General features: G+C 39.2%; 1 protein-coding gene across 1 annotated transcript; it reads left to right on the top strand.

Annotated features, from left to right (window-relative positions):
• The first annotated feature begins 1,284 nt into the window (after nt 1-1,284).
• chmp2bb (charged multivesicular body protein 2Bb) lies at nt 1,285-10,104 on the top strand. Its single transcript, XM_063009843.1, has 6 exons — nt 1,285-1,421; nt 3,231-3,322; nt 4,404-4,598; nt 6,650-6,752; nt 6,915-7,021; nt 8,969-10,104. The coding sequence occupies exons 1-6, from the start codon at nt 1,388-1,390 to the stop codon at nt 9,086-9,088; spliced, it is 651 nt and encodes a 216-aa protein (XP_062865913.1). The 5' UTR covers nt 1,285-1,387; the 3' UTR covers nt 9,089-10,104.
• The last annotated feature ends 5,159 nt before the right edge of the window (nt 10,105-15,263 follow it).

The following is a 15,263-nucleotide window of genomic DNA, read 5'->3' as shown; positions in this document are numbered from 1 at the left end:
AATGTAAATGTGAATTACTTCTGGTAAACTGGTGGTGGGAGCTTCCTTACCTTGGTCTACTTCAGCGGGATCTGCATCAACAGCTGAAACAGAATCTTTTGTAGTCGCCCTCCGGTGACCTTTGTACTGTTGTGGTGGGCAAATCAAACATGCATCCATTTTCAAAGACCTAACGTAGGCTATAGGTAGTATAGAATAGATCAATATGACATCACATAAAATCTCCCATTTGCCAATTTTTTTTTAACTCTTTTTATACTTTTAATTATGTAAATGCAATTGAACCCCCCACTTAGCTCACTAGGACCCCCTAGGGGGCCTCGACCCCCTGGTTAACAACCACTGATCTAGAACATAATAACGTAAAATAAGTGTATAGATTAAAGCCAAATAGATAGTAGTCTAAGAACAAATATGATTGAAACACAATAGGATGTACAGACCGAAAGAAAGATTTATAGTCAGGTGCCAGAATGCGGCACATTCCAGTCTTCATAGATTAGACAGCCAGAAATACACTATATGGGCAAAAGTACTAGAAAACCATTAAATTTAAAAAAATTTAAATGTATGTGTTTCAGCCACAACAGTTTCTCTTAGGTAATACATTAATTAAAGAAAGAAAATCATATGCTCTCAACTTTGCAGCAACTGATCTGTACAAACATAAAGAAAAGCTTGGTTTAAAGAAACTCCACTGGCCTGGACATAGCCCTGACCTCAGCCCCACTGAACAGCTTTGGAATGAACTGGAACATCAATTGAGACTTTCCTGACCAACATCAGTGCCCAGCCATACAAATGCTCGTTTGACACAATGAGCACAAATTCCCACAGACATCCGCTTTTTATTTATTAGGATTTTAACATCATGTTTTACACACTTTGGTTACATTAATGACAGAAACTGTAGTTACTCGTTACACAAGATTAATGTCGAACACAGTCATGGACCATTTTGCATCTCTGTGGACTGCATGGACTGTGGGAGGAAACCGGAGCTTCCGCAGGAAACCCATGCAGACACAGGACATGCAAACTCAACACAGAAAGGACCCGGACCGCCCCACCTAGGGATCGAACCCAGATGCTGTGAGGCGACAGTGCTACCCACTGAAAAGCCTTCTCAGAGGGGTAACTGTCATACGCAAGCAACCTTCTGTATTACTTGTTTCTCGATTAGAACGTTTTCGATTGGTCTACTCAAAGCATGACAAAAATTAGGACCAATCAGAGGCTATTATTCACTTCCGCTTGTAAATTTGTCCCGCCTACCGTGTAAAACCCAGGAAATAGCAATGCGGTGTTAGTTGACGGTAAACGGAGGCTTATTTATACAGGTTTATTTTATTAATATTATTTGTTCTGGTTGATAGTGTTTGTTGAAATGGCGTCGCTGTTTAAGAAGAAGACAGTTGAGGGTGAGTTTTGTGGTATATATAAGGTGGAAGTTTCGTTGCTAGACAAAAACAAACCGAACAGTAATTGGGTTTACAGTACTATGTTGTTACTCAGCGTTTCTATTAGCGCTGATCGATAAACCATCTGGATCATTTAATTCTATATAACTCGGTGTTACTCATTTATATATCTACATTTATGTTTATGTATGTCTTTGGTGGCAAGTGGTAAACGGCTATTTTAATTATGTTGTAGCGGTGGTTGGTAAACATCAGGTGACCTTATATTTATGACGATGTGGTAAAAAGTTAAAATTGTACCCAATGGTACGTGAAGTTTTGGTTAAAAATAGCAAAATAGCCACACCTGACCATCAATAAAAACTATTAAAATCTCCTTTAATGGTACATCCGATGCCAAAAGAAATGGGACACATTCTAATTAGAAAACACTGCTTATTTACATTTTCTTACTCTTTTATCCAAAGCGACTTACAGAACTGTGACTGTATATTTTTTAAGCAATTGAGGATTAAGGGCCTTGCTCAAGGGCCCAACAGTGGCAACCTGGCAGTGGTGGGGCTTGAACCAGCAACCCTATCATTACTAGTCCATTACCTTAACCACTAGGCTACAAGGGTTGTCGGGGTGTCATCAGTGGGCTAAACAATTTAGAGTTGGAACGGCGTTGATATCTCGAAATATAAAAAAAAACGGGTGGGGCTGCGTATGCCCATGCTGTATCTAAGTTGGGGTGTCATCAACTGTCCGGGCGATTTACAGTTGGAACGGCGTTGATATCTTGAAATAAAAATAAAAAATGAATGGAAGTGAATGGGACAAAAAAACGGGCGTGGCGGGCGAACGGGCGGGTGTATCCAAAAGCTGTAAATATAGCCTATAGCAATCACACTAATAAAATCAATACAATCTCGAAACAGTCAAATGTAATCACTGTTAAACAAATATTGGGGTAGTAGTACCAATCAAGTTCGAAAGATTAGTAGTAGGCTAGCTTGAAGAGGTGAGAAGTTGGGATTTAAAAGTAGCGAAACAATCGATAGTACGGATATGGATGGGGGGGGGGGGGGGGGGGGGGGGGTTCCAGAGAGAAGGGGCAGAGTGGCTAAAAGCCCTCGCGCCCCGCCCATAGTCGACAGGCGGACAGAAGGAATAGAAAGCTGGAAGGCTGAGGAAGACCTAAGAGTGCGGGTGGGATTGTAGACTTGACACAGAGCTGGGCAAGAACAGGGGGAAGCGGTGCTTATAAATAAGATAAGATAAGATAAGACTTTATTGATCCCGAAGGAAATTGCAGTATAGAGTGTAAACTAAACATGTAGTTATATTATACACAGCTAGCTCTAAATACAAACATGTACACAGGTCAAATGCATATTGCAGTTCATACTCCACAACCAGTGGGATCAACCTTAGTAGTAACTCATTAGTTGAAATGCTAATTGTAGACTCCAATAGACACACTTTGGCAGTAAAATAGCAGTACTGTATAGGCAGTTGTAGACTAGCGGTTAAGGTACTGGACTAATCGAAAGGTCGCTGGTTCAAGCCCCACCACTGCCAGGTTGTCGCTGTTGGGCCCTTGAGCAAGGCCCTTAACCTTCAATTGCTTAGACAATATACTGTCACAGTACTGTAAGTTGCTTTGGATAAAAGCGTCTGCTAAATGCCAAAAATGTAAATGTACATGTTAATCTTTACATTAACACAGAAAAAATGCTCTTTATGACAGAAATCAGCCAATAGTTTACTACCAATCATCTTAACTCCAATGTTTGATTAACTGATATTTTAACTTGTTAATTTCAGATGTGATTAAAGAGCAGAATAAGGAGCTGAGAGGAACACAGAGACAGATCACACGAGATCGAGCAGCACTGGAGAAACAGGAAAAACAGCTGGTGAGAGAGACGCCACCCTACAGTCACATGTTCCACGTCTATGCTAATCTGACTGTTCTCTCTCAGTCAATACTACTATTTCATTGTTAAAGTTTTTTGAGGTTCTTTTTAACTTGAAAGGGGTCAACTAACCTACATTAAAATATAATTTTTGTAAAACCACAACTGAACTAATACCCTGTCAGTATTTGATGTTTCCTAAACTTTATATTACTTGGAGTAAATCAATGTCTTTCTCATATTGTATATTACAATGGTAGTGATTATGTAATCAATAACCTTTAATTGCTTGGATTGTATACAATCACAGTTGTAGTTTGCTTTGGGTAAAAGTGTCTGCCATATGCTGGTAATGTAAAGCCAACAGTACCAGTAAAGATAGATCCAAAGGGACAGTCAAGAAAGGAGCTTTCTTATAAGTAGCTTTCTTATAGCTTAAAGTAGCTTTGCTAATATGGTCTATAATCTTTTACAGCTTTCCCAGTCATGACACCTTTTAAAATGATGCTAACTCTTAAGTCCCACCACACACACACACACACACACACACACACATACACACACACATACACATAAAACACACACTCACAAATGGCCATTAAAAGAAAAAGGGGTGGGGTAAATCCGACATGCTATTATTGGGAAACTGCTCCATACTAGTTGGCTATTTATTTCGTACACATGTTTCATGTTAGAAACCTCCTGTACCTAGGTAATTCTTTTGTGGAAAGAAAGCAGCTAGAGGGAAATGTTACTTTAAGGCAAGAGAGAGTCTAAAGTGAGCATGAAACAGATATTATTATGTTATTGGGGTGGTTTATTTATTTATTTTTAAGTAATAGGTATTATATTAGATTTAGTATTACTGGAAATAGCCAAACTTGACAGTATGGCTGTGATTTTAAGGAATTGGCATTATGTTATCAAAGTATTTCATGAAGTTTAGGTGAGACATCAATACGCTTATAAACGTTTATGAGGATTTGTATTTAATACTCTCCTTGAGACATGAAAAAACACTGAAGGTTGATACATTTTTTGTGTGTGTGGATGTGTTGCTTACTTCTTGATGTTATTACAGGAAATGGAGATAAAAAAAATGGCCAAAACGGGGAATCGGGAGGCCTGCAAAATCTTGGCCAAACAGCTGGTGCAGCTAAGGAAACAGAAGACCCGGACATACGCTGTCAGCTCCAAAGTCACCTCCATGTCCACTCAGACCAAACTCATGAACTCACAGATGAAGATGGCATCAGCCATGGGCACCACTGCAAAGGTATGCATTGTATCTATGGGTCTAGCATTTGTTTTAGGTCTGGTAAAAAAAAAAACGAAGACTACAGTGTCTTTCAACTAAAACAGAATGATGATTAAATGGTAAAACCATTTTGGTGGAGAGTAGTTCTATGGCTGGTTTAAATCACAGTGCACAACTGACACTTCAGTGATGTGTCGTAAGGGCTGATGTGCAGTATATGCTAAAACATTTTGATATGATATAAACTTTCAGTGATGTGAAAATGAGTCTGGTATGCTCTGCTTTGCTAATAGTGGCTGACTTTGATATTTTTACTTTTAATCTAGTACATTAAATCATAGCTGTTTTTATATATTCTGAGAAGCTTGGTTATCATCATTTGATTCTGTAGTTTGAGACTCTGATATTGAAGTTGCACTTACCCTTAGACAGTCGGTGTGCTAAGTTAAAGATAGATGGCTGTGTCGGCTTGCATTCTGTGAGCTACAGAGTAAATCAGTATTGATAACTCCATGGGTAATGCATTCATTTGATGTACCATTTAGGAAAATTGTATGTGGTTTGCAAAAGGGCCAGGTTGGTGGAAATTGTCATTTCAGACACTGCTGCTGGCTGTTATCTGCCGACAGAAATACACGCCGACGTTTCTAATTAATTCTGGTATAGGGCTTATAAATGCAATGTCCGTAAACATCATAGCTGCTGTGTCCTTAAACACCATAGCTGCACATAAATGTTGTGGTGAAAAAACGACAGTAAAGCTGTTTGAGAATACCAAAAACACAGGGTACAGATCTACAGGATTGTAAATCTGTACATTATGCACCCATTATGTTAAATTATGCAAATACATTATCATTTAATCAACTGCACATGATTCTATCTTTAGTCAGAACAGGATGTCAAATGCAAATAAAAACTGAAAACATTCATTTATTAATTTGTAAATCCATTTTTAAGTGTATTTTAATATACAGTGGATATAAAATCTACATACCCCTGTTACAATGGCAGGTTTTTGTGATGTGGTGAGACCAATATGAATAATTTCAGTCAGAAATTACACCAATCAGCCATAACATTAAAACCACCTCCTTGTTTTTACACACATTGTCCATTTTATCGGCTTCACTTACCATATAGAAGCACTTTGTAGTTCTACAATTACTGACTGTAGTCCATCTGTTTCTCTACATGCTTTGTTAGCCCCCTTTCATGCTGTTCTTTAATGGTGAGGACTCTCCCAGGACCACTACAGAGCAGGTATTATTTGGATGTTGGATGATTCTCAGCACTGCAGTGACACTGACATGGTGGTGGTGTGTTAGTGTGTGTTGTGCTGGTATGAGTGGATAAGACACATCAGCGCTGATGGAGTTTTTAAACACCTCATTGTCACTGCTGGACGGAGAATAGTCCACCAACCAAAAACATACAGCCAACGGCGCCCTGTAGGCAGCATCCTGTGACCACTGATGAAGTCCTAGAAGATGACCAACTCAAACAGCAGCAATGGATGAGCGATCGTCTCTGACTTCACATCTACAAGATGGACCAACTAGGTAGGAGTGGACAGTGAGTGGATACGGTATTTAAAAACTCCAGCAGCACTGCTGTGTCTGATCCACTCATACCAGCACAACACACACGAACACACCACCACCATGTCATTGTCACTGCAGTGCTGATAATCATCCACCACCTAAATAATACCTACTCTGTGGTGGTCCTGACTATTGAAGAACAGGCTGAAAGCAGGTTAAAAAAGTATGTAGAGAAATAGATGGACTACAGTCAGTAATTGTAGAACTACAAAGTGCTTCTATATGGTAAGTGGAGCTGATAAAATAGACAGTGAGTGTAGAAACAAGGAGGTGGTTTTAATGTTATGGCTTAAACCACCAGTGTGGTTAAACTGTGTGTGTATATAAGTAGGAAGTGGTCATAATAATGTGACTCCACTGTGTAGTTTGATTAAATATAGGTTATTTTGATATGTTTCAGTATATGGTTATGTTTTGTAATCTAATTTCAAGATGGAATTGATTATTTTTCCTCTGTTTTTGCAGACGATGCAGGCAGTCAATAAGAAGATGGATCCTCAGAAGACGATGCAGACGATGCAGAATTTCCAGAGGGAGAATGCCAAAATGGAGATGTCGGAAGAAATGAGTGAGCTTTGGCTTTAATTTTTAATGTTTGAAACACTTAATTGATCACGGAGCACAACAGGCAGTAAACAGTGGGTTGTGTACTCTCTTATATACTCAGCCATAACAGTTAGACATGTGCTATTTAACATATGTATTTCTTTATTCGTTTCCCCTTTTTTAGTCAATGACACTCTCGATGAGATCTTTGAGGATTCAGGTGATGAGGAAGATTCTCAGGACATTGTAAACCAGGTGCTGGATGAGATTGGAATTGAGATCACAGGAAAGGTGAGAATAATATATTACAAATATTCTGTTTTGAATAAAGTTTATGCTTTTTAAAGCCGTGAAATTCCTAAATGCTAAAGGTACATCACCAAATTATTCTGCCACTCCTAATGACAGACCTGCTATATACACTGATGAGGCATAACATTATGACCACTGACCGGTGAAGTGAATAACACTAATTATGTCTTCATCACGGCACCTGTTAGTAGGTGGGACATATTAGGCAGCAAGTGAACGGTTTTTCCTCAAAGCTGATGTGTTAGAAGCAGGAAAAATGGGCAAGTGTAAGGATTTGAGCGACAGTGGCCAAATTGTGGGGTCAGAGCATCTCACTTGTGCAGAGCAGCTCTTGTGGGGTGTTCCTGGTCTGCAGTGGTCAGTATCTATCCAAAGTGGTCCAAGGAAGGAACAGTGGGAAACCGGCGACAGGGTCATGGGTGGCCAAGGCTCATTGATGCACGTGGGAGCGAAGGCTCCTTTGTGTGGTCCGATCCAACAGATGAGCTGCTGTAGCTCAAATTGCTGAATAAGTTAATGCTGGTTCTGATAGAAAGGTGTTAGAATACACAGTGCATTGCGGTTTGTTGCATATGGGGCAACAAAAGGGGGACCTACACAGTATTAGGAAGGTGGTCATAATGTTATTCCTGATCAGTGTACAGTTGATGTCAAAAGTTTTTTACATGGTTAGTGATTAGATGGTTAGTGATTATTAGTGATTAGATGGAACACAGTCTTCTTTGTAGATTTGTGGGGGGGGGGTTTATTTATCGTGGGGTTTCTGAATGTCTGCAAGGTCAGCAAGATATATTCTATATTATAACACATTTTACAAATGTACTTATTAACTATATTTGTAATTGTGTGACTGTAAACAACTATACTAGCTTTGTGCGTGTATAGTTGGACAGCACCCATTAAAAGGGTGAAAGTCTGATAAGGAGGGCCGGATCACCACACGCCTTCTGGGACACATGTCCAATCTGCAGCTGTTTCTTATCACCTGCCATTGTTGGGTTCCCACTCAGCTGTATGGCGTACAGAGAGCCACACTAAGCTCCATGTGACCCTTCACCCACCTTCCCTCCCTCAAACACAGCCAATTGTGTTTGTGTGGACGCCCGGCCAGGTCGGTGGGTTAATGAGGTTCTAACTCACAAGTTCAAACAGCTGGCAGTGGTGTGCTACAGCAATATACCATGGTGCCAGTTTGAATCTCAGCTCTGCTACCAGCAGGCCAGGCTCCAAAACAGTCAATAATTGACTCGTTCGAAGGGTGGAACTGCTTGAGTGGATTCCTCATAACTGCTGCAATTACAAGCTTTGCTGGCTAATCGATGACGTCCCCCATCAAGACGGGGATAATGGGTATGGATGTGTGACTCTCCATGCGTGATACGGATTTCCTTATGAACCCACCTAGTGCAGGTTAAAAGAAGCAGTCCGCTGCTGCATACGTTTTAGTCACGGCCTTCTTCGGTCAAAAGTGGAGGTCAGTAGAAGTAAAGGTAGAGAAATGCAATTGGGTAGTTCTTGGGACGTGCTACCACACCTACTCGGCTCGGCTGTGTGGAGTTCGCATGTTCTTCCCGTGTCTGCGTGGGTTTCCTCCGGGAGCTCCGGTTTCCTCCCGCAGTCCAAAGACATGCAAGTGAGGTGAATTGGAGATGCAAAATTGTCCATGACTGTGTTTAACATTAAAACTTGAACTGATGAGTCTCGTGTAATCAGTGATCATCTGTCCTGTCGTTAATGTAACCAAAGTGTATAAAGCATGACGTTTAAATCCTAATAAATAAATATTAGGAGATTCTGAGTTACTTACTGCATTTAAATGTATCTCATGTGTCTTATGGTGAGCTGTGTCAAGTAAGGCATGTTGCTTTTTCTGTTGCTTTTTTCTGACCCGTAACGGCTGGCTTGTGTCTCCTCTTTCCTCTGCAGATGGCCCACGCTCCCTCTGCTAGCAGAAACAAGCCGGGCGCTTCCGCCTCCGCCTCCAAAGCAGATGGGATATCAGATGAGGATATAGAGCGACAGCTAAGAGCCCTGGGAGTGGACTAACGCGAATACATACACGCGCTACACACTCCAGTACACTGAGAACACACTACTAGACTCTTGGCCTTGACATTTGCAGTTACGCAGACATGCCTACTCGGGGATAAAGTGCCACGGGTGAATGTTATTCTGATTTTGTGTCCATGTACGATTCCTGTAGCATTTGTAATTAGAAGATCAGAGACTGCTTAAAGTTATACACCCAAACCCCTCTATCTGGATGCAATCCGCTCTGGAAAACCGTCGTAGTAGTATGTTTTTCCAGAAATTTTTATTATATTTCCTATATATTTTATAGGAAATGGACTTTCTAAATACTGTAAAAATAAAATATCTATTAAATACAGTTTGCATAATACTGTTGTTCTAATAATAATCGTTAAACAATCACTTTAAACTTCTTTTTCTTAAAGGCCTGGGATGTTCATGCTTTATTAGAGTTTTTTTATGTGTCTAATAAATGGGAGAGTATTTAACATGAGGTAGTAATAGGTGAATATGCATTTTGTGTTGTCTTTTCAAACAGAATGCTATGCTATGCTATGATTAATCTTACATCGAAACAATGAGGTGGAAACATCTAGAAAACAAGATAAAACTATGGTTTTATTTATGTTTTATTAGGTTCTAATGTCATGTTTTACACACGTTGGTACATTCATGACAGGACAGGTAGTTACTGGTTACACAAAACACAGTCACGGACAATTTTGTATCACCAATTCACCTCACTCGCATGTCTTTGGACTGTGGGAGGCACCCGGGGGAAACCCACGCAGACACGGGGGGTGTGTTTGAAAACCTAGTGAGCTCTCTACATAGACGACATTTTACGTCATCCTGGGCGCGCTCCGAAGAAGAAATCTGAACTTTATTTTGAAAAAATAACGAGGGAGCATCCGATGATGCAGTAGCAGTGACGCCAATCCCAGCATTCAGTGCGGCACAACATTTCTCACAAAAAAACGGAGTTCTTTTCAAACGTAAATAAATAATTATTGATTTTTAATTTGTATAAACTTGCACAAGTGTCATTTATTTGCAAGGGAGATGTTAGTTGTCATGCTAGCGCGTTGTGCCACCTCATCCCATTGGTTTGAATGGCATGAGGCTAACTGTGTTAGCTTAGTAAGCGAAAACTGATGGAATCGCTGTCTAAGTAGTGCGTTCGAATAATCTGCCTGTCGATGACTTATTAGAATCCTCTCTACTCAGGCAGCTGCCTATGTAGGCAATAAGACAGCAAGGCAGCTCACTTAAGTTTTCAAACAGACCCGGGGAGAACATGCAACATTCACACAGAGAGGACCCTGACAGCTCCATTTGGGAATCAAACCTAGGACCTTTTTGCTGTGAGGCGACAGTGCTACCCACCGAGCCACTGTGCCTATGAAGAACTGGAACCTCAGAAATGCACATTTGGACTGGCTTGATTACATTTCTTCTGCCAGTCATAATGTAGGCACCCGCTCGAAAGCCTTTTAGCATTAACTAACCTAAAGGGAACTAGTCCTTTCAGGGTGTGACCTGCAATGGAGTGCTGCCCACTGATTGTCCCGTGTAGCCTCATGCCCACTTTTTTTCTAGTTAGAATGAAGAGGCAGCTGTAGTCTAGTGGTTAAGGTACTGGACTAGTAATAGAAAGGTCGCTGGTTCAACCCTCATCACTGCAAGGTTGCCAGAATTGGGCCCTTGAGCAAGGCCCTTAATGTTTAATTGCTTAGATAATATTCTGTCACAGTTCTGTAGGTCGCTTTGGATAAAAGAGTAAGAAAATGTAAAGAAGCCGTGTTTTCTAATTAGAATATGTGTCCCAATTCTTTGTAGAGCAGTTGTAGCCTAGTGGTTAAGGTACTGGACTAGTAATCCAAAGGTCTCTGGTTCAAGGCCCACCACTGCCAGGTTGTCACTGTTGGGCCCTTGAGCAAGGCCCTTAACATTCAATTGCTTAGAGAATATACTGTCACAGTACTGTAAGTTGTTTTGGATAAAAGCGTCTGCTAAATACCAAAAATGTAAATGTACAGAGGGTAAATAATTAATGCTATACGGTTGATCTTTTCTGAACAAAACTGAGTAGTTATTCAATCAGGAATACAGCGTAAACAAAACGATCGACTTCAGCATTATGAACAATTTACTATCTATTAATATATAAATGCAAAAAGTGCATAATAAGAACTAAGCATCGCGTAGTGAGCATTTTCTAGAGTATGTATAGTAGGGTTTGGGTGTACAAATAAGATTTGGAATGCATGCATGTATATCATTTATTTTATTCACTGTAGCCAAATCCATTATAACTACTGAATGTGTGATCTCACACAGTCACATCCAAAGATGAAGGCTTTTCTTTCACTGCAAGTTTTTTTTTCTTACATTTTCCCGAGAGATCTACCTCGAAAACGAAAAACAGTGGCACTGTGCTTTCATCAACCCTTTCTAAAAAGCTCCTGCATTGCTTCTGACACATCAAAATGCTTTTTTTGGGAAAGTGGAACACCCTGTTTAGGTTTCCAAAATCTCTAATAAAGTTTTACACTTTATTCTACATTCAAATGAACACATAGTGCATTTACATGCACATGATTTATCCAAATGAATCCACTTAGATTTCCATCATTTAATTATATATATACACGTTATAGTGCTTCAGTGATGGTTTGACACAATACTTAGTCCTAGTACGTAACAGTTGCCCTGGGTTCTTGACTTAGTCCATGTAGTATGAACACATTTCTAAAGCAATTTTTGAGCATTAGCATTGTCCTGTTCTTAGTAAAATGTGACAAATGAAAGAAAATGGCATGCTGGACATGCACAGTTATTGGAGCCTGAAGTACATTTATGTTATTATGTTGTTATGATACAGCTGAGTATAGCTGGTCAAATGGTAGTGCACTGTATAGCCAAAATGATAGCCCACTCTATTTACCACAAGCATATTACTATTGCAGTTCTAATACATTTGAGGGCATGTCTTTTGGGACATAATATATGTTTTTACATGTACCCCTGATAGTGTGGATCATGCCTCGGAGACGGCATCATGTGCTATTTGTTAACAAAAAGATTTGCAAATTATTATTTACTGGTAAAGTGACTTGGGGTGGGGTTATTATAGTTCACGTGAACTAAATGAATGAAGTAATAAGGCTTACAGCTTTCAAAACTAACAAAAATTAAACCACAAATAAATTAGACATAAATTAACTTCCACTGAGTGTTTTACATGCTTTTTAATTTATAATTTATATCTAAGTTCTAATTTAGTGTGGAAAACAGCAGCTTATAAAAAATGCATGTATTTTAGCAGTTACATACTGTGCAGTGTGTGTTAATGATGCTCAACATGATCTAACAATTATTTCAACCAAGATTTACTAAAGACTATTATTTGTAAAAAATAAAAACAGTAACACCTCTTTAAATAAATTCAAGGTGATTTACTAACAGGTTCTAAAGAGGATTGCTTTTATAATGTAAATACAGTTCATCCCTTTTCCAAGATCGTCTGAATAAATATGTGGTTTCATTTAAGGAGCCCAAATTCAGGGTGTCAGTTGATAGTATGCATTTGTTTGTACCATACCCTTACCGCACATACACATTTTATACATTTACCAAAGTTATATCTGAGTTTTACTATTACCGTCTTGAATTTGCTTTTTAGTCATATATATTTGTTAATCTGCATGCCTTCATACATGTAATTAATCAAGTTTAGTGTAAAAAGGAGGTTTTTTCACCATCCTGTATTTTACAAAGCCATATTGTATATTACACTATATTGCACAGTAGTTACCCATCACATTGGCATGAAAAATACACAAACATTTAGATAGCCAATCGTGTCTGGCTGGCCGATAGCACCTCTCAGGATTGGAACCCTGAATCCCAGCAGTAGTGGGCTAGTGTTATTTACTGCGGTGCCACCCGAGTGCCTGTCTGAAAATGTTAATCAATTAAATATTGAAACTATATAAAAGCTGGTTAAATTAAATTAACAATTCACTAAGTAGAATCTGACTGGACATGTCTGTACTATTGATTGCCCATTTTTCATTCTTCTTCAGCCAAATTATTTATTCTCCTATTGTTCTTCATCAAAGCAAACACCTGTTGGCATCATTATGAGTGAATAAATAATAAGATTTGCAATGCAGATGCTGTGTGCAGTGATTTGCCCTTTTCATGGACATCATTGTAATAAAGTATGTACCAATAAGCATGTATTTATAGTCTGCAGGATAATTTGTGACAGATGTGACAGGTGTGAAGGATCTGCTCATGTTTATTTTCTTGTGAAAGTGAGTCATAATGTTGAGACACAATTAAGCCCTGAACAAAATGGATTTTCAGTTAGAATCTTAATCCACATTGGGAGCCAGTTTTAATTAAAGCCAATCATATTTAGCCAACAATATTATATGAGTTGCTGCCTATTCAAGCCTACAGCTGTGCTACGGTATGGCAGTATTTGAAAAATCCATACAGTATGAGGACATTTAGAACTTTTAAATGATACCAAATTGATGGGGGTGGGGTTTGGGGAACTTTGGGGAAATTTGTAGATATTCTTTGGCATTTCTGTCTACATGGCCTGTCTTGGGTATCCAAATATGCAGATGTTTTGGGCCTCTAACACCAGAGTTTAAATAGTGGTAGAATGACCAAAAATTTATTCTATAAACTAAGGAATTCCAGTAAGATTGTCAATAACCTTGATATTTCCAGTGAGGACAAAAGCAGACCTCTTGTGGAAAGTCAGGTCTCTTCTGGAAAAAGTGAGGCAAGGGTGTCTAAAAGAGCCTAGAACAGGAAAATTGTCCATTGCTGAGCGAATGATTTCATTTACTGGTTGCTGCCCAATTTGCCAGTATGTACACGCCAAACCATACCCTACTGGATCAAAGGTGTTTTTCTTGGCCACACCAAGTGGCATGGTCTTAGATTTTGTTGTTTACCAGGGTAAGACCACCTTTAGAGTCACAGAAGGATGGGGCACTGGAGAACAAGCTGTCCTTCATTTGCCAGAGACTGTTCCCAGAGGAACCCACCTGTTTTGGAAAGGTTCTTTACAACTTTCAATCCCCTGGACACCCTGATGGAGAAAGGGTTGGCAGGTACTGGAACTCTCATGAAGAGCGGAATTCCTGCAGACTACAACATTATAGGGGATCAGGCCATGAAAAAGAAAGAAAGCGGGGCAGCTGTGACAGTAGCCAGAAGAGGTCCTGAACATGCTTTCATCAAGTGGTTTGAAAACAAGCCAGTGGTCATGACATCCTCCACCTTTTCTTTGGGATTTATTTACAGTGATTATGATTCAGTTTCATATGTACCATGTTCTGATGTCCACTGTAGTGGACACATATTTTTAAAAATGTTTTAAGTATGCTTACTGACTTCCAAACAATGTGGGAAGTTAAAAAAACAAAGAATTGGGAGACATTTTTTCCTGGTGGTCAAGAGGATATACTAAAAGAGCAAATTATTGATATTGGCTTGAAGAATCATGATTTACCTTATCCAGACCTCAAAAACACACATCCACTTAATGTTACAAGTGTAAAAAAGGGCATCATGCATTCAGTAATGGTAAAATTCATAATGTACCTTATTGCTCCCTCTTTGTCCTTTTGCTTGAGTGATGAGGTTTGAAAGTATAATTATTAAATGAATCAGCTCCTCTATTTTTACACTTAAATTAAGTTAAATATATAAACCAGTTTGCACGTACAGTCTCTGTCACAATTATTAGCACCTCTGGTAAAGAACTCTAGAACTCATTTTGCCTTTAGCAAAGAGAATTTATGCCTGTTTTTGTCCCACAAACAAGCTGGAACATTAACTCCTCTAAACACAGCACATGGTAAAAGTTTTGCCCAACACTTATGACATGCTTATATGCCTAATTTTATTTGCTAAATAAAAAAGCTGCAATGATATTTTGTACTGTTTCACATGACAATCAATTCCCAGCAAACCCAATTTTTTATTGCTTTCTTTATTTGAATCAGAATCACAGTGCATTAAACTGAAAGATGTTAATCAGCAGGTGAAATCTTGGTGAAATCAACAGGTGTAATCTCGGTGCGTCCAGTATGGCTGAATGTACGTTTTACAGCTTTCCATGCTCGTCTGAGGACGGCCCATGCTCCTTTCTTTTTCTTGG

This window comes from Trichomycterus rosablanca, chromosome 15 (assembly GCF_030014385.1).
Source record: "Trichomycterus rosablanca isolate fTriRos1 chromosome 15, fTriRos1.hap1, whole genome shotgun sequence".
NCBI classification, from domain to species: domain Eukaryota; kingdom Metazoa; phylum Chordata; class Actinopteri; order Siluriformes; family Trichomycteridae; genus Trichomycterus; species Trichomycterus rosablanca.
The sequence above is the reverse complement of the archived record's forward strand: the minus strand, read 5'-3'. Positions and strand labels throughout refer to the sequence as shown.

Excerpts from the sequence above, each read along its gene's own strand:
- chmp2bb (XM_063009843.1), top strand. The coding sequence starts at position 1,388 with ATGGCGTCGCTGTTTAAGAAGAAGACAGTTGAGG. Across the intron at positions 1,422-3,230 it reads TAAGAAGAAGACAGTTGAGG|ATGTGATTAAAGAGCAGAAT; the intron begins GTGAGTTTTGTG and ends TGTTAATTTCAG. Across the intron at positions 4,599-6,649 it reads CCATGGGCACCACTGCAAAG|ACGATGCAGGCAGTCAATAA; the intron begins GTATGCATTGTA and ends CTGTTTTTGCAG.